General features: G+C 36.2%; 2 protein-coding genes and 1 long non-coding RNA gene across 12 annotated transcripts in view; 2 read left to right on the top strand and 1 right to left on the bottom strand.

Moving 5' to 3' along the window:
* The first annotated feature begins 725 nt into the window (after positions 1-725).
* Positions 726-15,762, top strand: LOC123517530 (phosphatidylserine decarboxylase proenzyme, mitochondrial-like). Of its 10 annotated transcripts, none has more exons than XM_045277681.1 (5): positions 726-999; positions 9,283-9,356; positions 11,295-11,546; positions 11,843-12,087; positions 12,667-15,762. In XM_045277681.1, exons 2-5 carry the CDS (start codon positions 9,314-9,316, stop codon positions 13,321-13,323), a joined length of 1,197 nt encoding a protein of 398 aa, XP_045133616.1. In that variant the 5' UTR covers positions 726-999; positions 9,283-9,313; the 3' UTR covers positions 13,324-15,762. The 10 variants fall into 10 exon arrangements, with proteins under 10 accessions (XP_045133616.1, XP_045133607.1, XP_045133609.1 ...); XM_045277672.1 differs by lacking the exon at positions 9,283-9,356 and adding an exon at positions 6,124-6,177; XM_045277676.1 differs by lacking the exon at positions 726-999 and adding an exon at positions 6,133-6,177.
* Positions 14,872-17,658, bottom strand: LOC123517531. Its single transcript, XR_006678487.1, has 2 exons — positions 17,284-17,658; positions 14,872-16,698 (listed from the first exon to the last, which is right to left on the bottom strand). It is a non-coding gene; the product is annotated as an uncharacterized LOC123517531 (long non-coding RNA).
* Positions 17,659-19,160: 1,502 nt separating this feature from the next.
* LOC123517735 (oxysterol-binding protein-related protein 3-like) overlaps positions 19,161-25,768 on the top strand; it is a 53,207-nt gene continuing 46,599 nt past the window's right edge. The window contains 8 exon segments of the mRNA XM_045278139.1: positions 19,161-19,247; positions 20,159-20,305; positions 22,867-22,945; positions 23,798-23,884; positions 23,887-23,924; positions 24,194-24,361; positions 24,466-24,604; positions 24,933-25,052. Of these exon segments, the coding sequence (XP_045134074.1) occupies positions 20,225-20,305; positions 22,867-22,945; positions 23,798-23,884; positions 23,887-23,924; positions 24,194-24,361; positions 24,466-24,604; positions 24,933-25,052 (712 nt within the window). The 5' untranslated portion in view covers positions 19,161-19,247; positions 20,159-20,224.

Genomic DNA, 25,768 nt, shown 5'->3' with positions numbered 1-25,768 from the left:
TCGGCCACCGGCCCGCCCATTGCTCACCCTGCCATCTCACTGAAATTATAGATAATCTTTCTAGTCATTTTGCTTTAGATGATTTAATGAGACTAAAATCTTGCGTGAAACCTGCTTCCTAAGATACATAGTTTCTTACTTTCTTTATTTTTTCATCTACTTTTTTTTCATATTTATTTATTTTATTATTTTTATCTGTTCATTTATTTTTTTATTTTATTATTTTATTTATTTTTTTATTTTTTTATTTATTTATTTATTTATTTTTTTTTTTTTTTTTTTGAGGAGAGGGAGAATGTGAAGTGTACAAGATTATCTTTTAAAGATTAGGATGAATGAATGAATAAATAAATAATATTGTGCATGACCAACCACTTGTTCATAACGACCTCACTAGTTGCACATCAAAACAACGCAGTACGTGTTTGTTGCATTGCATCGCTGTCCGCTGAGGGAGAAAACGTAGATTTCATGCGCACGCATCGCGCCATATTCCAGCTCGACAACGGATGCCAGGTAAGGATTTATCGCATATCCACCTTACCCGATGATTCGCTCCACGCTAAGAAGGTAATTAAGCTGAGCTACTTCCTTTCATTCGCCAAAGGACAAAAGATATGCAGCACTGCGTGTTGATATTTGGTTATAAAGGTACAGTAAATGCTGCCCGGTGTAGGATGCGGCGGGGCGGGGTTGGCAAGAGAGGCACTACAGCCGCGCATGTCGACACCAGTCTAGTCTGTGGCTGTGTGCTGAAGGCAAGGGGTGGATACCTGCTCAACTGAACACACTCACACACTCACACTCTCAGACACGCGCACCATTTCCTTCTACACATACACATCCATACACCAATGTCTACAAAATAACCCAGTCGATCCACACGAGCAAGTGTCACAGAACTCAAGGGTGCGATGGCTTCACCGAGGATAAAATTTCCCCATGTTAAAAGATACAAATTATTTATCTTCTGGTCTGCAATTATACTGGCATTCACAGGTGTGTTTTTGTACGTCTTACTGTTGTTTTTATTTTGTTAGGGTAATGGAAGGTGGTAGCGAGTAGAGGTCCCGCCGTGCCGGCAGGTGAGTAGGATGCTGCTGCCTGTCCTCAGCCGGTGGGATGAGCGGAGAGGCAGCGCTCGTCTCTCCGCCAATTTAAGATTATTATGCTGGAGAACTGCAAATTTCATATAAATTAGGTATTGTTTAGGTAGCAGAAGTGTTTGTTTTGAGTACGAGCATCAACGCGGCTCACAGTGAAGCGTGAGCACGTTGGCTGATGCACGACCACAACATTTTCAATGGTTCTGGGTAATGATGCTCTTATAGGATATCGTTTCTTGCACTGCCAGTTTTTAATGTATTTAATTCACAAGTGTAGCGAGTGATGTTAACACATGTGTATCGAAATGGAGAGTAACTAAGTCGAAACAAACATAACAGACTTTTATCATTTTATTAATTTGTTCCAGAGATGTACTTCATGAAAAAGAAAAAAATGCCTCCAGATAAAGGCAAAATAGATGTATATATTTTGTTTTGAAAACAAAAAACAAAAAGAAAACAAAAACAGGAGAGAACTTGTTGCTTATACTTATGAAAGAATGCTATGTGGTAACTAGTTTTAGTGCAGCAATAGTTATACATCATTACCGGCTCGCTAAACGCAGTACAGTACGTAATCACAAGTGAAGGGAGATGTGGAGAAGCGACTTGCACAGTCGGCGGCGGGACGGTTGGGGCGTGGCGACAGCGGCAGCGGAGGTGGTGACGGTTGTGGCGTGATGTGGAGGAGGGTGGAGACTGGAGAGTCAACAATATGGTATCATAGGGCATCTCTGACAACCTTCACGTTAACTAATTGTAGGCGAATGTTGCATTGAATAACCACTGCTAGTCTTAGATTGTAGTATGATAAATGAATGAATAGATGAATGGATAAATAAATGAAAAGTGCATTCGGTATTGATTCTCTACACCAGCAATTATATTTTTTTGCAGCTTTCATCACTTGCTATAGCAAATCTTTATAAAGTGTCGATATGAGCTTCACGGAACTTTGCGTCTTGCATATCCACTCTGTCAAGTGTGAACACTTTCCTACACACCACTAATTAATCTCGTTGAGAGAGAGAGAGAGAGAGAGAGAGAGAGAGAGAGAGGTTATCTGCCGCGACAGGAAGTAACAGACTAACAGTAATGGCTTCACAACTCCTGTAGAAGGACGCCATCCCCTTTGACTAAGATCGATGAGAGTCCGTTGTTTATCTGCATGCAAAGAAACATTGAAGTCTTCCTCTTTAAGATCAAAGACGCAAGCACTTGACTGAATATTTTTTCACCGTAGATGTGTTACCTCTCATTAATATGATGTGCGTTTTGCTAATGACGGACTATGCTGCAAAGTGCGTCCTTAAGGATATTTAAATGTTTTGCAATGATTGTGATGGCAGTGATAGTGAAGATACGAGACCATTACCGTAGTAATTAGAGTAACAGTAACAATAGCAATGATAAAAGTAACTACTACTGTTGTTACTGTGAAATACTTAGTACTACTCTTGTTGTTAATGTCAGTAGTAGTAGTAGTAGTAGCAGTAGTAGTAGTAGCAGTAGTAGTAGTAGTAGTAGTGGTATCATTATTACTATTGATTTTTGTGCAGTAATATTAGGAGAGATAGGAAAGAATGGAGATGTAAGAGAAAGAAAGCAGAATGTGTTAAAATTTATATACAAGGAAGTAGGGAACTCTCTCTCTCTCTCTCTCTCTCTCTCTCTCTCTCTCTCTCTCTCTCTCTCTCTCTCTCTCTCTCTCTCTCCGTTTTAGTCACCCCAGCAGTATTGATTTTCAGCGGCGTGTCAGCTGTACTCTACACACTCCCTTACCGCCACGGTTTTCCTCAGCGTAAATTGACTGTCTCACTGCTGCGTTTGTCTGACTTCCCGATTGCAGCTTCTATGAATTATCAACAAGTATCAGTATCTCTCTCTCTCTCTCTCTCTCTCTCTCTCTCTCTCTCTCTCTCTCTCTCTCTCTCTCTCTCTCTCTCTCTCTCTCTCTCTTTGCTACTCTCTATAGTCTCAAATTATTTGCTGGAGGTCTCTCTCTCTCTCTCTCTCTCTCTCTCTCTCTCTCTCTCTCTCTCTCTCTCTCTCTCTCTCTCTCTTTGCTACGTACTTTATAGTCTCAAATTATTTGCTGGAGGTCATGGTTAGTCTTTGGTACAGTAATGTCTCACATACGTAAAAGGGATTAACTCCTAGAAGCCGAAGTGAATAATGGGTGGAGAGGAGGCTTGTTTTTTCTTCTTTTTCTCTTTTTTATTTTCATTACGTTAACTGCTGAAGTTTAGTAGTAGTAGTAGTAGTAGTAATAGAAGCAGTGGTGGTGGTGGTGGTACGTGGTAGTAGTAGTAGTAGACTAATGATAGAAGTAATAGTAGTAGTAGTAATAGTAGTAGTAGTAGTAGTAGTAGTAGTAAGAGGAGGAGGAGTGGTATCAATAATAGCAACAAAAACAGCAGGTATCTTTGTACTATAGAGGAAGTACTGACAGCGATAGCAGAAGTAGTAGAATACTTACACGTAGTAACATTCATGATGACTATAAAAGTAGTACTAGCATGTAGGGAAAGGAGGAGGAGAAAGAGAAGTAGCAGAATCAACAATAAAGTAGTGGGCAGCAAGTGTTGTGAATGTGCAGTGATTCATATGCCCTAGTTAGCCCTTAATCACTGTCCAGGTGCAGGCTCCGGGTAAGCGCCACAAGCACCTGCTGACATACAATAGAAGCGAGACAGCGTCAAGTGAGTCAGACATCACTGGGCGGTGGCTTCCCAGCTGATTCACGGGGCCTCAGGGGCGGGAGAGGGACTCAAGAGGAGGGGAAATGAAGAGGAAAATGACGTAATCCTCAAACCACTGCTCTGATAGGACCTCTGAGGTATTCATGTATTGCCTGTTGCACTTTTCCTCATGATTTTGATTATATAACACAAAATATAGCTGATTTTGATATATACATCTCTCTCTCTCTCTCTCTCTCTCTCTCTCTCTCTCTCTCTCTCTCTCTCTCTCTCTCGTGTTCAGTTAATGACTTAAGCACTTGTGATAGAAACTTTGTGAAAATTCAATAGATTTTGTCGTCAGTATAATGTGTTATTGATATGTGAATCTCCATAACGATGATTGATTGATAAAGTTTATTAGAAATTTATAGTGGTTCTACATTGGCGTATGTGAAATGTGAGGACTGAGGAGTCGTTATCCAGACGTTACACCAAAGACGGTCTCGTGTCAACCTAGTTCGCTTACTCAGCCAGTTGTGCTCACTTCAAAGGCTGCCCACTTGCATGCCTGCAGCGTAACTCTGTTTACATTATATATTTGTAATGGAAATGTGCAAGATATGGTATTCAGAGCCTCCATGCTTTAGTGAAACTCTGAGAAGTCAGAGTTATCACTAAGAATCAGATCAAATATAGAATTGTGAAATGATAGATGTTTACGAATCTTCCTCTTAAGGAGGTATTTAGAAACTTAAGAAAGGCGGAAAGGTAAAACTATATGCTAGCACATGGGGTGAGGGTGAAGACGATAGAGGTGGAAAAGTTAGGCATGAATATTATCTGATTCTTAGTGATAACTGATTTATCGGAGTTTCATTGATATTGTTCTAATAATTTTGCAGCCTTACAGCCGGAAATTCACGTGTGTGTGTGTGTGTGTGTGTGTGTGTAATTCACTGTTTGATCTGCTGCAGTCTCTGACGAGACAGCCAGACGTTACCCTACGGAACGAGCTCAGAGCTCATTATTTCCGATCTTCGGATAGGCCTGAGACCAGGCACACACCACACACCGGGACAACAAGGTCACAACTCCTCGATTTACATCCCGTACCTACTCACTGCTAGGTGAACAGGGGCTACACGTGAAAGGAGACACACCCAAATATCTCCATCCGGCTGGGGAATCGAACCCCGGTCCTCTGGCTTGTGAAGCCAGCGCTCTAACCACTGAGCTACCGGGTGTGTGTGTGTGTGTGTGTGTGTGTGTGTGTGTGTGTGTGTGCAATGTTTATGAGGATATTTATAAATACCTCTTAAATTGAAAGCGAATTCCATTTCGATTCGAATACAGAATAGTGACTACCGTTAGAGTATTTTGAGTTATGTGATCAATACCTTTCACATTTTCTTGCCTTCTTACCTGGATATCTTTGTCACGTTTACTTTCACACCTGTTGCCGAGCACGAGGTGAAACATTATCCAGTTAGCGCGGCTACATTTCACAGGTGAACACTTACTGGGAGAAGAAATACCTACATGCACATATTTAGCAGTATTGTATTGTTTTTCTATTTCTGGAAATGTAAGCAGAAAGCAAATATTTCAGTTGAAAGCATAATCAGCAACTTGTATCGTTCTTCTGGGGACATAATGATCGACGACGAGCATGTTCAAACTCATTCTATATAACTCCAGCGGTTGTCTTCTCAAACACCTTCAGCGCTTTATCTTAGTTAACATTAAGAAGCACTGGTGGAGGCGTTTTGGAGTTTTCAAGGTTTTGTCTGTAATTCTGGCAGTAGGTTAACAATGATTCTGCACCACTAATGGAAAAGACATCCATGAGAACTTTCTTAAACATTTTTATGGCTCTTCGAGATAGTTCTTGTACGACCCAAAGCGTTTTCGAAGTTACTCAAGTAGCAATGTGAGAGAGACTGAGACAGAGGCACATGGACAGACAGTTGCTCACAATCATCAGCAGCCTGCACGTGACACCAACAAACCGCATCCGCGTTGGTAATCCTCTGTCTTGCAGCTTCTTTTCCCATTTTACTACCTGTTTGTTTGGATATTCAGAAAAGGGAAGAGGCATCGATACCCGTTTCTATGCACTTGGAGAATGTTTGGTGATACTATATATTTAAACCTAGCTTAGCAACTTTTTTTTTAACCATCTATCTACTTTCGTTTTGACATTGTAGTTACAAGTGTATACACCTTATATCCATTCCTTATGACAGCAATGACCATGTAAACTATTGGATCATTTTATTTGTTCCTGTCTTAACCACTGTGTTTTTTGTCCTTTTACATGTCTTGCATAACAGAAATCCATCAGTTTGGACCAAGATACCTATTAGAGTGTTGGATACTCCCCAACTGTAAGTACTGAAGGCCTCGGTCGCTTTATCCACGCTTTATCCCTCTTGCAAACCATTAGGCAGGGGACACACAGAGAGAGAGAGAGAGAGAGAGAGAGAGAGAGAGAGAGAGAGAGAGAAAAGGAGTAATGCTACATAACAATCTACTACAAATAATGTTGATAAATGGACGACAAGGAAAGGAAGCAGGAAGATGAGGCAAGATAGTGGCCTAGCTCTCAAGTAGCAGGTGGAAGAAAGATGCAGCTTCTTGACAGCATGTGACTGACGGATGACGTTCTGATACAGACTTAGGACACGAATCAGATACTGAGTAGCTGAGTGTAATATAAGAACCATATTTTCGCCTGATCTCAACTACTTTCAACAGATTTTAGTGGAAATTATTAATATATTGAAGAATGTTTTCATTCATTGCATAAAACAACTCGATTAATCATTTCCTTTGACTTTGAAAATAATCCTTTAAGAGAAAATAACATTCTAGATACTGACCTAAGCATAGCAGCTCACTGATAAGTCATAATCAACGGTATCACTTGTAATGAGTTCAAAGGAAGTCTTGGATCTGATATGAGTGGCATTGCATGTTCCTACCTATCTTGTGCACATGTTTGTGTTGAAAGACGACTCCACAGCAATGTCGGTGAAGTCGACTTAGATGTCACTTTAATAAATGATGATAGACTAATGTAATATGTTGTGTGAGTGAATGAATTTGTCCTTCGAAACATTACGAACTTGTCAGAGCTCGTGTGTTCTCATCCTCCCCACCTTCCCTATTAAGTTATTACCAATGTGTCTTCATTGGCAACACCATTATTACGACCCCGTTTCATTACATATTAAATTAGCTATTCAGTTAAGCATTTTTTTTTTTTTTTTACGGCATTTTGATCGACATTTTATGTTGATGTAAGCAACCAGTACATAACCTTTCATATTCATGATGCAAGTCAAGACTCGTGGCAGAGTGAAAAGTGCAGCGAACAGGAAATCTTGTACATTTTTTAAAAGATCTTTTTATTTTGTTTGCATTTGTGATTTGATTCTTCTTTTTTTTTTATTTTGGTGTGTGTGTGTGTGTGTGTGTGTGTGTGTGTGTGTGTGTGTGTGTGTGTGTGCAATTCACCTCGGTCGTCTGCTGGTCACCCAGCCAGTCTTCCCCATTACGGAGCGACCTCAGAGCTCGTGTGTGTGTGTGTGTGTGTGTATATATATATATATATATATATATATATATATATATATATATATATATATATATATATATATATATATATATTTCTTATTGAACCTTGAAGTCTTCTTGGGACGGTTAACGATCTTTTTTTTTTTTTTTTTTTTTTTACTTGATTTTTACTTTTTAATCAATCGAAATTTAGTGTCGACTTGATAGAGAGTCGTAAATTAACTGCCTCAAAATGAGCATTTCTGACAGGTTTTTATTTCCGCTTGCTCGTACCTATTTCTTCATTGCTTCACGCTGTTATTGCTGCTGTTGTTGTTTTTTAGCATCATTATGATTTGGTAAACTCAGAAATTTCCTGTCTGTTTCCTATAACTTAAACTATCAAGAGGAAGGTTTCATGACAAAAATTATTCTGCCATTTTGGATAATCAATTTGTCTCGTTTAGGGACTGGTTTCTCGGTGGGGTCCCTCCCCCATCTCTCTCTCTCTCTCTCTCTCTCTCTCTCTCTCTCTGGTATTATTTTGAAATGATTTCCTTATACCTACGTGTTATCAGATGAAAGTCAGCTATAAAAAAGGAACAGACTGAATGTGTGAATTACAAGAGAAGTTGAACTTCTCTTGCAATTCACACCTTCAGTCCCTGATAGTTCTCTTAGAGAACTATCAGGGATTTCCTTGGTATGATGTGGCAGTGACCTAGCCACTAGTGGATGTCAGAGAAATTAAAATTATACCCACTGAAAGGTGTATCGCATTTGATAACATTGGTCAGGGTTCTGATAATGTAAAAAATAGACAAATATAGTATCTGAATATTTGTCAATACAGATGCCATAGAGTCATATACAGAAAGAAGACCAAGGGGCATGATAGTATTGTGTAGAATCCTTGTGCGGGGGAGGAGGGATGTCGACAAGGTCGATCACCTTATGGCGCCCGGCGATCACGTAAGAGCAGATAGTGCCGATGCGGAGACGGAATCTGACGGTTGTCGGCAACATGGTAGAAACTCAGTGGTGTTTATAGTTATAGTGACGTGAGTACAAGTCTTTGCAGAGAGAAAGAGAGAAAGAGACAGTGCCTTCAAATCAATCAAAACAGAACCGATTGATACAGATTACCGTAAAGTGGTTGTAACTTTAGTGTACATTAAATTATATTATCTGGTTGCCTTCTTCCCGAGATGGTAAACACTAGAAGTGAAGCACAGTTCTATGTCGTAGAGTTGTGTTGTTAGTGACATGCCACACCGAGAAAGATAAATTCATGATATTTATGTTTAACTTAAAGTTAGATAGATATGGACGTTTTGGTACTCGTGAGTGGGTTTGTTGTTGAAGATTTGCCAATCCTAGGAATGGCATGGGTTTTGGGCTGGCTATAAGGCTGCGGCCTGCCGGGATGAGTTACCAGTTATGTATTTCAGTTACAGTGTTATTGCACTATCATGGAAACGAATAATCGATTTAAGATATTGGAATGATTTGGAGTTTAACCCGAAGGTAATTCTTTAATTTCTATTCCGTAAAGATATATTATCCAACTGTCCAGGTGGCTTTAGCACCCTTTCTTCTGCCCATCAAGACTTTTATGAAAAGACAAAATTGGTACTTAGAGATAGCCTTGCTGTTAAACTTTATGAATTTTCCTACATGACTGTGATGCTTTTGTAAATGTAATATATATATCTGTTGTGTTTTTATTAATTACAGTGTAGCTGTATAGTGCACATTTTACCATATTTTATTGCTATTTTGTGTTTGTCTCCTGTAAAACTAGTGCATCAGCAAAGTGTGGCTTTGCTTCTTTCTCTTGTATGTGATATGTGTCAAGGTAGCTGTTGGGTAAGGTAATACCACGTTCCCAAGCGTAATCTCTGAGATGTGTAACCAGAAAACCACATTTTCAGGCACAACTTATAGGCAAACGTGTATCTCTGTATGAGAACACGAGCAGCAACCAATCATCATCATCATTTGAAAGGCAGGTTCCATGTTTACATGGGTCAATCTTATCACATGATGACAGCTCACTATGCTGCATGGTTATGTGCTACTGGCATATAATTTCCTCAGCTTTTTAGATCCTTCTTCAGGACTTGATTCTAAAGAATTCAAACTCTTCTAACATAGGTAATCTTATACATATCTGCCTTTCCTTCGGGAAGTTTGCCTGCATTCATTCTGTTCATAAAAAAAAAAAGGTGACCACATTAACTTTCAAACTACCATTATATTGGTTTAATTTCTTGTCTTTTTAAGGATTTTGAATCTATCACTTCACAACTTGATATCTGATTACTTGTAAGGGTTCTATCATTGCCTCTCTATTAGTGATTTGGCTTTCCTTACCAAGTCTTGGTCATCTTGTTTCAGGAATTTTTGATGAAACTTTGCTGTTCCTTTAAACACATTAAAAGAATTTGATAAAGTCTGGCACAAGGCTTTCATTTCCAAACTATTCTTGTAGGCCTTTATCTATCTCTCTATAAAATCATCTCAAGTTTTGTGAGAGGCAGTCATTGCTGTTCTCCAAAGTCTTAACATTAGGGTTCCTCAGGTTTCTCTTCTTTTTCTTACAATCTTTCTATTATTCATTAATCAATTATCTAAGTCAAACTCATTGTCTTATTAATTCCTATTACTATGATACTACTGTACACTTCCTAAGCATCCAATCCTACTTGAATTGAATAAATCAGGCAGGGAAGAGAAAGAATACCTGATTTCTGATCTTTTTTAAATTTCTGATAAGAGCAAAATAAAAATATTGTTGTTCAGTCTATCAAAAACCTAAATTCTTCCATTAATTGGCTCAACACAACCTTTCAATTTACCATTCACATATCTATAGAAGAGTTTATTATATCTTTTCAAATAATCTTTGCTTATCTCCCAGGTTCATCACATAATCATTTCTTGCTTGTTTTTAATTATTCCATAGCTTAATTCTTTTACATTTCTTCCACTTTTTCACTGTGTAATCCTCTTTCATCCTTCTTGCTACTTTGCATCTTTTATTACATTTTTTTCTTTTCTTCTTATCTTTTATCAATTACCTTTTAGCCACAAACTTCTTTTCTCCTTTGTGGAAACTCATCCCACTCTTCTTAGACCTTTCTAGCCATATGTGACATATCCCATCTCTCCTTGGAAAAAACTTCCTCATGATGTGAAAACCTGCCTTACTGTTACTTAATCTCTCAGAATGGTATTCTTCATTCCTTTTACTCTATATTCTTATTTATATTGAATTCTATGACAGCATGGTCACTTTTTGCTTATGGACACTTTACTTCACATTTCTTGTTTCCTTCTGGTTCCTTATTAAATAACAGATCTAGTCGCAATGTTTCTCAATCTTTTCCAAATCTTGTAACATCTGTTATCCATTGTGTTAATACACTTTCCAATGCCAGTATTGTGTGTGTGCGTGGAAATAGTAACAAAACCATCATGATCTGAGGGTTTTTATATGTACCCTCTAAGAGCATATTATTGCCAGTTACCTTATTTGCTTGGCTAAGGATGATATAACCAATAGTTGCTTGGCTAGATGCCCTTGTCTACAACCAGATCATTGTACTTGTTAAGTTGATTTTACAAAAGCATGAAGAAAGTATGTATAGTAAGTAAAACTTCTCAGAAAAATGCATAATACATAATAGATCTAATGACTGGTAGATTAGATATTATTTTGCATACTATTTCATAAGTAGTGAAGAAGCAGAAACTGGCAGTGCATCATAATTTTGATTTGTTAACTATAATAAGACAAGAATTTTGACGAGATTGTTTTATTCACTTATGTGTACATCTCAAGAATCCTTGGCTATGACTCAAGACCTATATATCATATATATGCATATAGTTTATATTTTTCTTCATTAGAAATTACATTGGTATTTTCATTTACTTGCAGTATTCTTTGACACCAATATCATGGCTCAATCAAGCTTCAAGCATTATCTTCGTTCCCTTCGGTGGACACCAATTCCAGTTGGCGTTGGTTTGGCTTTGATTGCCTTCCAGCAGTTCAGACACACCAGAAAGAGAGAAGCAGCAAGGCTGGGCCAGGTTGATCCATGTGACTGTCTGGCAGATGAATGGGAGGTTGAAGCATACAAGTTATTACCACTCAGACAGTTTTCAAAAGCATGGGGCTGGGTGAACGGTAAGGGCTGTTATATTTTTCTTAATTGTATTTTTTTATTGTATACCATTTATTAGCCACTTCTGTGTAATGACTAATTGGTAGTTCACTTTATTACAGTTATGAGTTGCACTTCAGTTATGAAATGCATCATCATATTCTCAAAAGGACAGGAGTTTGAAATAGTTATGAAATCAGAATCTATGTACAGTATGTGAGCATTGTCTTATTTGAGATTAATTTTTTTATGATTAATTCAGTGATATCATCATTTCAGCATTCTCCCTTTCTAGCTATTGAGAATTCTTCTTTTCCAGGGCTTGAGCTTCCAGAATGGTCGAGGAAATCAGTTTTGGGTCTGTATGTGCGAACTTTTGGTTGCAATATGGCTGAGGCTGAAGTAGAAGATTTGGGTAAATACAGGTGTCTGTCAGAACTGTTCCGGCGCTCCCTAAAGGAAGGCGTTCGCCCTATTGACCCATCAGCAGCTTTGGTGAGCCCAGCAGATGGCAAAATCATGTCATTCGGGACTGTGAACTGTGGTGCTCTGGATCAGGTTAAGGTAAAGTGTCAAATGATATTCATATATATACAACAAAAGCCTAAATTAACTTGTAAACTAAGTATTTAATTTGTAATGTATGAAATTAATTAATAAGGAGTTGTACAATATATAAATCATCCAAAATTAAAATAATATGAGATTTCATTATTTACATAAAATACATTAGTTAATAAATGAAAGATTCTTTTCTCAATTTATTATTTGGTCCAGTGCCTGAATACCATCTCTCTCTCTCTCTCTCTCTCTCTCTCTCTCTCTCTCTCTCTCTCTCTCTCTCTCTCTCTCTCTCTCTCTCCATTGAGACACAGTATGATATCCTTAAGAAAGGTTTATACATTCATAAGTAATGGGGAAAATATAGAGAAACTGAGATTAAAGTTATGGGTAATTTTATGCACAAAATGCAGCAGCATGTGTAAATAAAAAAGAAAAAAAAGGTTTTATTGTGAAAGTTTGCTGTTTTGTTCCTTTGGGCAATTACATTTGTTCTTTTTTTTCCAGGTGTGATTTTCTTATTGTATAGGAGTAAGCTAATTTGATTATAAAAATATAGTACTTATTTTTCTATTATTTCAGGGTGTTTCTTATTCACTACGCAAGTTCCTGGGACCAAATTGCTGGAGTGCAGGTGGTCCTATGATAGTGAGCAAGAAGGATGATGATGACTGTTTCCACCGTACCTGCCTCTCAGATGATGAAAACAATGCTCTCTACCAGTGTGTGGTATACCTAGCACCAGGAGATTATCATCGCTTTCACTCCTGTGTTGACTGGAAGGTGGCCTTTCGACGGCATTTCCCTGGTGAATTGCTCAGTGTGAACCCATCTATTGCTGCATGGGTAAGGGACCTGTTTGTGCTAAATGAAAGAGTCAGTTATGTGGGGAAGTGGAAGTACGGATTTTTCTCCATGACAGCTGTTGGGGCCACCAATGTAGGTTCCATCCAAGTTTACTTTGATGAGGAACTGAAGACCAATGATGCATCAACAAGGAAAATGGTCTTTCATGATAAGTACTTTGATGATAGATTAGTAGAGTTGTCTAGAGGTAGTGCTTTTGGTGAATTTAATTTAGGCTCCACCATTGTATTGGTGTTTGAGGCTCCCAAAGGCACAAAAGCTTGTGTTGAAGTAGGGCAACATGTAAGGATGGGGCAGGCTCTATTTAGAATACCTCATTCCTATGTTGGAAAGACTTTAGATGAAACAAAACATCAGGGCCCACAGAGGTAAGTCTTGGTGAGATTATGTAGAAGAAAGGTTTTGTGTACAGAAGAAACTATTTATGGAGGCTCAATTTTTAATTATATAGCTATGAAATATAATTAATACATTGAAATATCACACTGGCTAATGACACAGTTCATAATTTGAGTACAAATACCTAGAGTTTTATGGCATAATTTTTTAGTGAAATATTCTAAAAGAAGTAATGACCTGAAGACTCATAATAAATGGGACTTTCCAAAAATTGTCAGAAGCAAATAGTGTTTTTTCCTTGTCTTTTACTATAGCCACAGTATAATTAATTTTTGTTGATTAATTTGAACTAAATAGCATTATCCTCTCCCCAAGGTTTAGATTGAGCTAAGTCAGTGTATTAATTGTTGATATGAAATCAATACATTTGTTTTTTTCTTAATGTATGCATGAATTTTTCCATTTACACAAGAGACAACCAATTTTTATTGTTGTATTTCTTGTCTCTTGACGATCCCAGACTCTGGGTTTTCCTTTAGCAACCTCTTTCATAAAGGAAGCTTGTGCTCAATATGAAAGTTGAATTATTCTCACTTGCATCTTTCATTGTGTAAATACCATCAGAAAACATGACTATCCATTGTGGTGGGATAAATGCAAAGTTGACAGTGCCAATCAGTTAATTTGAAAAATCAAATTTATTTTATACCAAAACAGCATTATTTGCTAATACTCAAGAATGCTCCTATCATGTTTATAAATGTATGAAAATTAAGTTTTTTGTGCATTTTAGTCACGTATAGTATGTGGTTGATTTATAAATATGTAAATTATTCATTGGTCAGATACTGAAAAATTAAGGTATCACTGAGTGTTGAAGCTCTTAAATTTTTATTGATTTGATTACTTTTTGTCTATCATTTCTATTCTCTTAAAACTCCTTGCACTCGTTCTGAATTTTAAAAAGGTCTGTGTTAGGCCTTACATTCTCATGTGATCAAAAAGTTTAAACATTTAGCATAGATGGATTCAAAGAAACTTATTCATGGTGAATTGAAAATAAAAGTATTGCTGTAAAGAAATTTATTGTAATTTTTTATAAGCATTGTTTTCTGTCTATTTATGAGTGAAATATTGAATTATGTAAGTGTATACCACCAATAGGAAGCCCATAATACTTGAGTAATGTAGTGTTATTCATTTCTATTGTGGGTTATAAAAGTCAGCAGGGGTCACCAAACTTTTTTGAGGAAATAATTTGGGTATGTCATATATTTAGGTGATAGCCACATGAATAATCTCATGATATAACAATACTTTTAGTACATGAAGAGTAGATAATTTTCTGAATAATAAATCCATCAACTATCTTGAAAAAAGAAGGTTAATAGGTGTTTATATGGACCTCTTAATGTTTGTTTGTTTGTTTGTTTGTTTTTTTATTGATTTTGAAAATTTACATTTTCATGGGAACTCAAAGTTGTTACTTGCTCAAGGAAGCATTTTTTTTCCCCTTTCTGTCTGTGTGTGTGTACGAAATATGCATGCATCCTAAATGTGAAGAACTGAACAAGAGTGCTGTAATGTTTTAAGAATTTGAAGTGCAGCAGCATACTGATTTTTTTTTTTTCTGATCAGAGTGAATTAGTGCTCTCAGATGCTTCAGTCCACTTCAATCTTTTCATGGCTTCTTGAGGTGATTTTGGAATTTATTAATGAGTGGTAATTTGTACCAAGTGTATTTCATTTCAAGAAAACTTATGTGTAGGAGAACATGAACTGTCAGGTCATTATGCTTGTCTGAATTTATCTTAGGGTTCTGAGGCCTTTATACAAGCCATCTCTTCTTTCTTGACTGGCCATCAGAATAGTCCCTGGACTTGTAGGCAGTGTCTACTTTAGATGCCTGGCTTCAATATGAGCAGTGTAAGGCAGCTGTAAGCAGTTGATAATCATAAACATTGGAGTGCTGATTTTATTAAATTCTAATTAAGAGTTGTTGCTTAGCATGGTGAAACTGATGTGATCTCAATCATCTAGTGATTTAATATTTTGTGTAGCTGTTTTTCCATGATGCACTTGTTAGCAGTGCTTTTGTCATTATTATTCCACCCAATAAGGCAAATCAGGTTATTAGATTACAGACAATTGTGTAGTTAAAAGTGTTAGGCCTTTCATGTGTGAAAGTGGTGTTGCTGTGAAGCATATAGGCTAGTTTAGGCATCTAAATGAATCAGGTATTGGTTGGTATGCAGTTAGAAAATTAAAAAGAAATTTAAAAACAGAGAATTGTGTGAATAATTGTTTAAATAAGATTATGTAAGTGGCTAAAGAAAATTATTGTTGGCATACAAGCATGTTAGACTTTTTATCTTGAATATTCAAGAATTGATGTTGGGATATACATATTAATACATATTGTGATAATGTATATATTTGTACAGAATTTTTTTTATTAAATCTTCATACCAGTATATGAATTTTATTTAATAAATTTCTAATCTTTTTTTAGTACCCATAATAAACAAACAGTAACTACCTAACTGCTACATTGGGTTCTTGTGTATACTGTTAAAGAGTGGTCTTAGACTGCTTGTTTTCATAATAAACAACATATCCATTGTGCATTGAAAGGATTTATCATCCCTGATAGTGTGAAAAGGCACTCTAAAATCAACCAAAATCATGCCAGTTTTTCCATCTCACCTGTATCCTATTATAACTTCCACCTTGGTTTCCATGTGTGGCAACAGTTAAACCTAGATATTTAAAGTCCTTCAAGCTGTTCAGACTGTGGTTACCATGTAGGCCCATGTTCCAGAGCTTCAGTTCCTGTTTTGATCATGGTCCGTCATTACCTTAGCTGCTTTGCATATTCTATATTCTGTCTTACTTCTACTTATTCGCCACTCCTCTTTCCTCTCCTCCATTTCTTTTGATTCACACCAATTATCACAGTATCCCATACATATTCCATGGCACTCATCTTCTTACCTCCTCTATCAAAGCATCAAATACGGAGATGAGCCTTGATACAGCCCAACCTGCAATATCAAAACGTTTTTTAACCTTCGTTTTCACATTACTATACATCTCCATAATCAGATTTACATACTTCTCTAGCACCATTTTCTTCAAGCATCTCCATACTTATTTCAGAATTTGATCATATCTCTTACTTCCAAATCTTTGAATATTGCGTGTAATTTCCCCTGGCTTCCTATATTTTCCATAATCTGTCAGCATAAAAATTGCACCAGTGATTCCCTTTTCAGTTATAAATACAAATTGATTCCTCGATATTGCCACCTTTTGTCTCAGCATCCTTACAGGCCCATTCATGCAGTTTCGTATCAGTTCAGTGTCTGCGAAACCCGTGACGCTTCAGTGTTGCCTGTTCTAACACACCTGAACATAGGAAGAAAGAAACGTGAAAGAAAAGTTATAGATTATAATTGATGATGAAACAATTTTTTTTTTTTTTTTTCTTCCGAATACGTTGTTTGAGACTGCTGTCTGTATATTGTAGCTATGAAATATCCTGCAGAGAGGATGATTCCGAACAAATTGAGTTTATATCTACTTAATATTTTCTTGCGGACAAACTGAAGACTTGCCGGTCCGTGAAACACTGAAGGAACGGTGGCGTTGATTTGTTTATTAATACTATTTTCCATTTATTTGTTTATTTATTATTAGCGTTTTCTTTACTGAGCAGAGATGGAACTGACACGGAGAGTTAAATCACGGAACTTGCCGCGCCTTCTTCACGTCTATAGGCACAGTCTTCTACCTACCAACTTAGTTAAGCAGTTTTCCTACCTACTTATAATTATATGAAAAGTGATAGGTCATCTCTTTCCCATGGTAGCTGTCATTAGCTAAAGCTAATTAAGCTGTCTGGTGCCTGCCTTCCTCCTCTTCTGCTCTATCCTCCACTCTCTCACTGTCTATATAGACATACATATCTATATATCTAGACCGTGCACTCACCCTCACTGCACTTTAGACTTCGTATCTGTTACCACTTCCGCTTCGCCTCTTGCTTTGCTCTCAGTTTGTTTTCCACGTCCTGTTTCCACCACCATTACTGCCGCACACAACACAGTGGTCTCATACAAATAATCGGTCTCATACGGTGGCATCGTCATTCGTCATCACGCAGTCCCCACGTTTGGATTTGGAAGATTTAATAAACCTTACTTTCCGATTCCGTTATTAATCTTTTTTTTCAGTTCACGTCATCTCTCCGAGGACCTAGGTGCAACAGAGATAGAGGGCATAACCATTCCAGTCAGCCACACATGCTTCGACAGTCAAGATATGAAGATTGAAGAGTAATAAAGGTGATCGCTCCTAGGAAGACCAAATTTAAGGCGCGCTTCTCTACCTTACTGGTTAGGCAACTAATTGTGTAACTCTTTGTGTTACTTCTGTTACCGTACCGTTGGCAGATAATGCCAGCACAGAGCCGAGCCTGATTTATTTATTTTATTTTATTTTATTTATTTGTTTTCATTTATTTATTTATTTTCATTGCATACTCTTCGGATGTTTTATATATAGGTAGCGGCTGCAAGTTCTATCGTTGGGTAGTATGAATTTGTGTTGTTTGCTTCCTATGTATTTTGAGATTGTTCGCCCTATGATTACTCTACTTAGTTACCATTGACTACAGTATATAACTATATGAAATTTCGTCCATAAATTCATGGCACTAAGTATATGATGATGTTTTATAGAAATAATAATAATAATAATAATGATAATAGTAATAATAATAATAATAATAATAATAATAATAATAATAATAATAATAATAATAATAATAATAATAATAACAAAGTTAACGGACGGTGTCTGAGTGAATGTGTCTGCAACTGCACTGCTGCAGTATAGAGTATAGACGTTGCAAGAGCGGTGGTGATCGCCCAACGCCCCTCCTCTGCTTCTTCTTGTGACCTTCGTTGCTTTGTTAATCTTATATTTTTGCTCATTTTCCTCTGTAATTCCTTCAGTTACTTCTCACATTCATTTACCATACTTTACGTGTACTTTTCTTGTTGTATGTCCTTTCCATCCATTTATTTCTGTTTTTATTCTTTTTTTATTTTATTACACAATTTTCCCAAAAATATCAATGAAAGCCTTCAAGAATGAAAGTATGTGCAGCACCATATATATATATATATATATATATATATATATATATATATATATATATATATATATATATATATATATATATATATATATATATATATATTAGTAGATACCAGAGTTTCACACCAGGTAAACCACCAACATGCTTCATACATCAAATTATCAAGACCCATGCTATTGAAGATATTTTGGTATTAACGTCTTACGTGTACGTAATCATTTACCTGCCTAGTGGACGAGAGAAAGTTCAGCCTGCAGGGTGTTACATAAACTAAATGCCTTTCTTTAAGATGTAAATAATTTCACCATATTAATATTATTAATCTCCTTTGTTGTATTTCCTTGTTAATGCAACAATAAATGTATCAATCAATCGTTTTATGAAAGAGAGAGAGAGAGAGAGAGAGAGAGAGAGAGAGAGAGTGTGTGTGTGTGTGTGTGTGTGTACACGCTAAAATAATGTACCTATAATTGCCCAAATTTAATCATAAGCATTAAAACAAGAAAAACAGTACCAATAGAAATGTCACACATTAGGAGGAGAATCAATAACACAGAAACTCGTTCAAACACCTCGAAGACTGTTATTTCCTCTTATTTGTAATATTTTATTTCTGCCTATAACTGTTGAGATCTAGGAATGGTAGTAGTATTATACATCATGAAGGGAATCAATAACCTGCATGTGTGATCCAAGAGGAAGGGAACTCGATCCTATGTCACTGAGGCTTTTGAGTCCCGATGACGAGGCTCCTGGAGACATTAGTGGACCTCGAGGAAGGCTTCTTGCAATAGTGAGGGTCGCTAATCTCTGTCCTCTAAAACAGGTGTCAGGGTGTTATCAGTAGGTTGAGTGCGGCTTGACGTGGAGTGGAGACAAACGGAGTGAAAGTGGCTACCTGTCTCGTGAGGTGGAAAGGTTAAAGTTCGATCTGTGGTATGGCATTGCAGGACCAGGTGTTGTGTTGTGGTGTCACAGGTGATGTGATGTTGCTCTACCGTGTGGTATTTCCCAGCTAAGTCAGGCACGTGATGGAGATTTAGGGCTAGTTGACAGTGTGAAGTGACCTGAGGCAGCCCGTTGGATCGGGGATATGGTGTATTGTTGTGCAAGCATATGCCATAGCGTGTTTATACCATAGCATGTGGCAGTTAGATGATTTGTTTTGGTTAGCTGAAGCAATGCTGTGATGAGTAAAGGAAACACCAGTACCTGCCCTTATCTTGTGAAGTCTAAATATCTTGATATCTGCTGTTTCACACTACTCCTACTGACCTACTAACAAGAGGCATCAGATTCATGGTTCATCTACATCAGTCCTATTGCTTATCTGATAGGGGATGTGCAGTAGTGACAATATCTGGCTAATTAGTTCCAAAAACACCCCATTGCTTATTCACTGCTGCATTTTAAAACAGATATTTCTCTTCACAACTCTCACATACATATCTTTCGTTATATTCACATATGAGTAATTTTGCATTAATAGAAAATGTTTACCAGGAGCAACTTTTTTCACATTTTCTTTTTAATTCTTTTCCTCAATACTTCATTCCATATCTCCTTTGGCTAGATATGATACATCCTTTAGGATAAGTGCATAAGTTCATTGGTTGTAACTTTTGGTGATACTGAATATTAGTAGCATGTATTCAGATACTGTAATCTGAACTTGGCATAAGACCCGCTTTATTCCACGATCAGATGACTCATGTGGAGTGACCAGCAGCATCAAGTGTTGGTGAGAGGTGCTGTCAGCTACCAGCAGGGATGGATGCCACAACAAACAACCACAAAATGCCTAAGCAGAAAAAGAAAGGGAAGCCTCCACCCCCACCTGGATCTGAGTCAGTAAGTAGTAGGTTGGAGTTTGATCACTAATTATAGTCACTTTTTTCATTTACAAATGTGGAGAAAAACTAATGTGCTTTTTAATGAAGTGTGTTGTTTTACATGCCTGGATATGACATCCATACATAAGCAAAATTAAAACTTCTCATAGATTACTCATACATTAATTTCAGTGATCCAGCACATAGCAGTCTAGACCTTGCTGGATAGCATTGAAAGCCATATAATGTGTCATTACTCTCCTAAACAACCCCACACCCATAAATCCAGCAAAAAATGTTATAATAATAATGGTTTGAACAGTGTACCTAACTTCGTGTGTTGCATTCCTCGGGTCACCTTGTGTTAGATTGATGGCTTAGTAGATAGATGGATAGGTTTTTTTTTTTTTTTTTATTCTATTATTATTATTATTATTATTATTATTATTATTATTATTATTATTATTATTGTCATCATCATTATCATTACCATCATTATTGTTTTACTATGTATGTGATATTTCATCAAGTATTCAATTGAACATATGAATAACAATATCAAGCAATTTTTTTGTAATAATATTATTAACACATTCGTTTGTATGAATTCATTTTTCTTTATATTAAGAATATGAATTAGCATTATCTTTTCATTCAGCATTCTCCTCTTTTTAGATTCTCTCTCTCAGTTGCCTGTTTGCCTCAGTAAGTTTTGACCTAATGGATGGTCAGCTATTTTCTGTACTCAGACAGTTATATCACATGTCTAGCTGCCAAGAATTATGCACCACACTTACAGGTGTTGACACTTATCCTGCACAATACTTTCCAGAGTTATTATTTAATTTATTGTGTAATGGAGAAAATTTTCATTAAGTTAAAAGTTGGTATGAGATAGATAGAGAAGTGTCTTTGAAAATTTTTTTTTCCCCATCAACAGGCATGTCTTGTAGTATTCCAGATGTTAAGACATTAGTTTTTCTATTTTGCATTACTTCCATGTTGTATAGCATTGGTGTTACAAGCTTGTTAGCTTCAACAGAAACAACAAATCTAATATTAATATCTTCTGTGAGATCATGATTGTGATAGCTTCACAGTCTTCTTTTTCATACAAATTGAAGAAAAGCTAATGTGTTTTCTAATGAAGGGTGTTATAATTGTTTTATATGCCTTAATATCATATCCGTACATAGACTTGCTTAGGCAAATTGAAACATTTCATAAATTGCTTATACAGCAATCTCTCAATGATCTGGCACACAGCAACCAAGAACTTGCTGGATAACATTGAAAACTAGATGTAAATTATCATTACTTTGCTTAACCCCTCACCACTATGAATCTAATAATAACCAGCAAAAATTATATCATATACAGGTAATAAGGATGATGATAGTAATAATAATGGCTACATTAGTGTAACTAACAATATTAAAGACATTAAGATTTATTATTGTACTGTGGGACCATGACATCATCGCATCTCCTTCAGCTCATTCTTTATGAGCTGAATGCATTGATGTAATTAGGCACAGAAAAGATGTTAGCATTCTTTACATAGTGGATGTGTATTACCAGTGTTTCAAGTACTTAATACTGTAATATGTAAGCTTTAGGTTACATGTTATCATTTGATTTTGTTATAGAAACATACCTTTAATATTGATTGTTTGCTGATATTAATGTTTTCAGTAATATTTGCTACCTGGTATTGTTTAAACTATGATACATAAGTGGTTTTCAACATATCTACGCATACCTGATAGTGGTGTGTAATTGGAATTTTTTGTGGATCATAAGAATCTATACACTATTGTGCAGCAAAGTTACAAATATAGACTAGTATTTTCAAAGATTTTTAATTACAAATATGGTTAAGTTTATCATTTTCATTTTACTGATGGTGCAAAGGTAAAGAAATTAGGATTGCTAATTTTCCAGTTCTAAAATAAAGAAATGAAAGTAATAAGTTTGCTTTGAACGTAAACTCTCAAACACTTGTGTACAGATGGGCATGAACATGATTGGACTCTCCATCCAATTACTGTATGTGGTTACTGCCCTTGTGCTATCCCTTCACATTGCAAGTACAAATAGATGGTGTAACTTTACAGTCTATAAGTATTTGATTTTTATCACTTAATCTGCTGCATGGAGATTTGAAGTAGCAGAAAAATGTGGTTTTAGAAAGCATCATTAATTAACAAAGTTGTGTATGGTAGATGAATAATTGTGTTCTCCAGTCTATAGATATAAAAGTAAGTGTGTATGCATTTAGAGGAATTAAGCATGCTATTTTTAAATATTGATATCTAAAAACATGATATTGTAAGTTAACATTGATGTTCTGTACTTTAGGTGGAAGTATGGAATGGTTACATTGGAAAGTTAAAAATAAAAATCTTTGTGTGTATATATATATATATATATATATATATATATATATATATATATATATATATATATATATATATATATATATATATATATATATATATATATATATATATATATATATATATATATATATTAGTATTTTTATAATTTTCATTAAGGCTGTGTTCAACTGTGTTGCAGGACCAGAGCATTGACACCAACAGTCTCTCAGCGGAATCCCAGGAGGCTGGTCGTTCACCGAGCTCTTCCCATAAAATCAGTAAGAACTTTATTGCAACTTTTCAGTATTATTTAATTTTATGTTATTTTTTAAAGTTATTTTAATAGTCCATCTGTATTTCCGTCTTCCTACGACTTGACTTCTTTTAAGAGGGAGGTATCAAGACATTTGTTCCTTAGATTTGGCTAATTCTTTACTCTTCTTTTAGGAAGCACTCAAGTGGACTTTTTTTTTTTTTTGGCTTCTCTCCTGCATTAAAAAAAGCAAAAAAATTGAAAACTTGATCCTTTTTACATTGTAATATAAAATATGTGTTTTCAAAACATCTTGGAAAATAGTTAACTTACCATCTTTGAGGTTCCTATTCCAGTCGTCTTTAAAGTAAGTCCCTTATGACTTCACACATTGAGCCCAGTGGTTCAGTCACTGCTGGAAACTATTGGGAAGTTCTTCCTGATTATAAAATTAGTACATTATGAAAATGAGTGTATTAATGAATGTATCAGTAATCAGATTTGGTTATTCAAGCATCAAAGTCTATCAGAAGAAAATATTTTCTGTTGAAATCCATGGTATAAAACTACAGAAAATTCTATTTGCTAAATCTTGGCTTTTCTCAAAATCAGTTTCATATAATACTTAAAACATTTTTTTTCTTTTTCTTTCTTTTTCTTCAGTTCTACACACTGAAAACAATTTTGATTTGAGTATATTTAAATCTTTGATGTAGTGTATACATTCATACTTTGAAACCTTATTGTAATTTTTTATAACATTTTTTTTTATAAACCATTTGTCTTATTTTTCAGAAAATTTAGAATGGCAGCAACTGGAGCAGTTTTTTGGCCTTAATATATTTTGTTATTCTGATACTGACCTATCTAATTTCAGCAAGTAAAAAAGGAGAATGGGAGATCTTGGAAGGACTCAAAGAAGGACAGAGGTTTGATTTGATCCCACGGAAATTTGAAGGTTTTTGCTTAAGCGTCGCAAGTGGCCCCTGAAGGGATGGCACAAGGTAAGAAGTGAGGCATAATATATAGTGAAATGCTTCATGTATCACCATTTTCAGAAAAGTATGTATCACTCACAATTTATGTAAATGTAACCGTATATATTTTAGCAGAAAATGGTAACAGGAAATAATGTCATATACAACTTAATGTTTTTAGTAAATCCAGTGCCTAAGAAGTCAATTTAAGCCTCTATTTCTTGTAGGCAGATTTATGATTTTAGAATGTCAAGAAGTTTCACAAACAAGCATACATATGATATTTCTTCTTTCAGAGGTATTTTGTGCTAGATCAGAGTGTGCTGACTTACGCCAAGACTATCGGAGATTTGATGCGTGGCAAGATCTTGGGCAGGATGGACATTGGTATGTCTGTTATATCAACAAAGGCTCGGCGGCGGCGCATTGATATTGATGCTGATACCTTGATCTTCCACTTGAAGGTAAGTTAGAATATTTTGGCTAATGGCTTCATTATACATATTGGAAAAAGTTTTCTATGCATTCTATAAAGAATGCATTTCACATAACAATATATATATTTCAGTGTAAGTCAAGAGAAGTGTACCTGCAATGGGTGGAACAACTTAAGCAACACCGACTTCACAAGCAGCATCAGATCTTGTACAGCAAAGACCAGAATAAATTAACATCTCCCACCTCACCCTCTGATGACTCTCCAACAGGTAGGAACTGCTACCTGGTTACTTTATTATCTTATTATTCCCTATAAGTGCCTAAACCGTCCAAGTATCTCAAAAGACTTGTGAATGATTAATCTTATTTGAAGCTTCATGTTCATAGATGTAGGGATATGACGACAGTGCTGCATTTTGACTTGATCTTCATATTTTGCTGGTATGCACATGGAACCTCAGTATAATGTAATCTCTCTCTCTCTCTCTCTCTCTCTCTCTCTCTCTCTCTCTCTCTCTCTCTCTCTCTCTCTCTCTCTCTCTCTCTCTCTCTCTCTCTCTCTCAAATATACAAATTGTTTTTCCTTTGCTGCACCAGACTCACTAGTGCCAGGGGGGAGGGCATCACTACCAGGATCATTGCCAAGTTCCCACCCAGGCACCATAGGCAGAGAAACAAAGACCAACACTGCCACCAGCCTCACAGGAGCTGCTGCAGGTATTGACAGTTTGCTGGAAATGTAGTTGTAGCTCCTTGTGCTATTCATTTCACATTCTCTGAAATGTAAGATATCTCATGAAGAAGTTAAATTTGTATAGTAATAGTAAGATGAAGTTTAATAAAGAGAAAACTAAAACTGAGGCACACTTGTGGAAGTGAGGTAAGTGACACTCAAGAAAATAAGGAAACTGGGACAAGTTTAGTAATAATTTCTTATCTTTACCATTAATCAAGACTAGAGCATTGTATTAATTTGGAGAGTCTGTGATGCCCCATGAATGCCTTTGCCTTGAATGAACCTCGGAGCGGAAGTTCAGCAGTGATGCTGCCCATCCTCTCTCTCTCTCTCTCTCTCTCTCTCTCTCTCTCTCTCTCTCTCTCTCTCTCTCTCTCTCTCTCTCTCTCTCTCTCTCTCTTAGTGTACATGTTTCAGAACACTTCTATAGTTGGTCAATATAAAGTCAGTGATATCTTAAAATGTTTTGTTGTGATGGAATGAGAATATAATTTAATTTGCTGATTATATGATATTGATTACAGGACTTTAATGGCATCTTACAAAAACATCTCTTTGATAGTGTTTGCAATGGGGAGTTTCAGAATTAGTGGTTGGCACCAGGTGGCAGCACAATACATGTTCCCTTTGCTCACACAAGGGTAATATAGAATATTCCTAGTGTCATTCTATAAACATAGAGATGTAATAAGTCAAT

This window comes from Portunus trituberculatus, chromosome 42, assembly GCF_017591435.1.
Source record: "Portunus trituberculatus isolate SZX2019 chromosome 42, ASM1759143v1, whole genome shotgun sequence".
Lineage (NCBI taxonomy): Eukaryota > Metazoa > Arthropoda > Malacostraca > Decapoda > Portunidae > Portunus > Portunus trituberculatus.
The sequence above is the reverse complement of the archived record's forward strand: the minus strand, read 5'-3'. Positions and strand labels throughout refer to the sequence as shown.

Coding starts and splice junctions, on each gene's coding strand:
- LOC123517530 (XM_045277672.1), top strand. CDS start 915: ATGGCTTCACCGAGGATAAAATTTCCCCATGTTAAAAGATACAAATTA. Junction 1,000..6,123: donor AATTATACTGGCATTCACAG/GTGTGTTTTTGT, acceptor CTTGCATAACAG/AAATCCATCAGTTTGGACCA. Junction 12,088..12,666: donor GTGCTCTGGATCAGGTTAAG/GTAAAGTGTCAA, acceptor CTATTATTTCAG/GGTGTTTCTTATTCACTACG.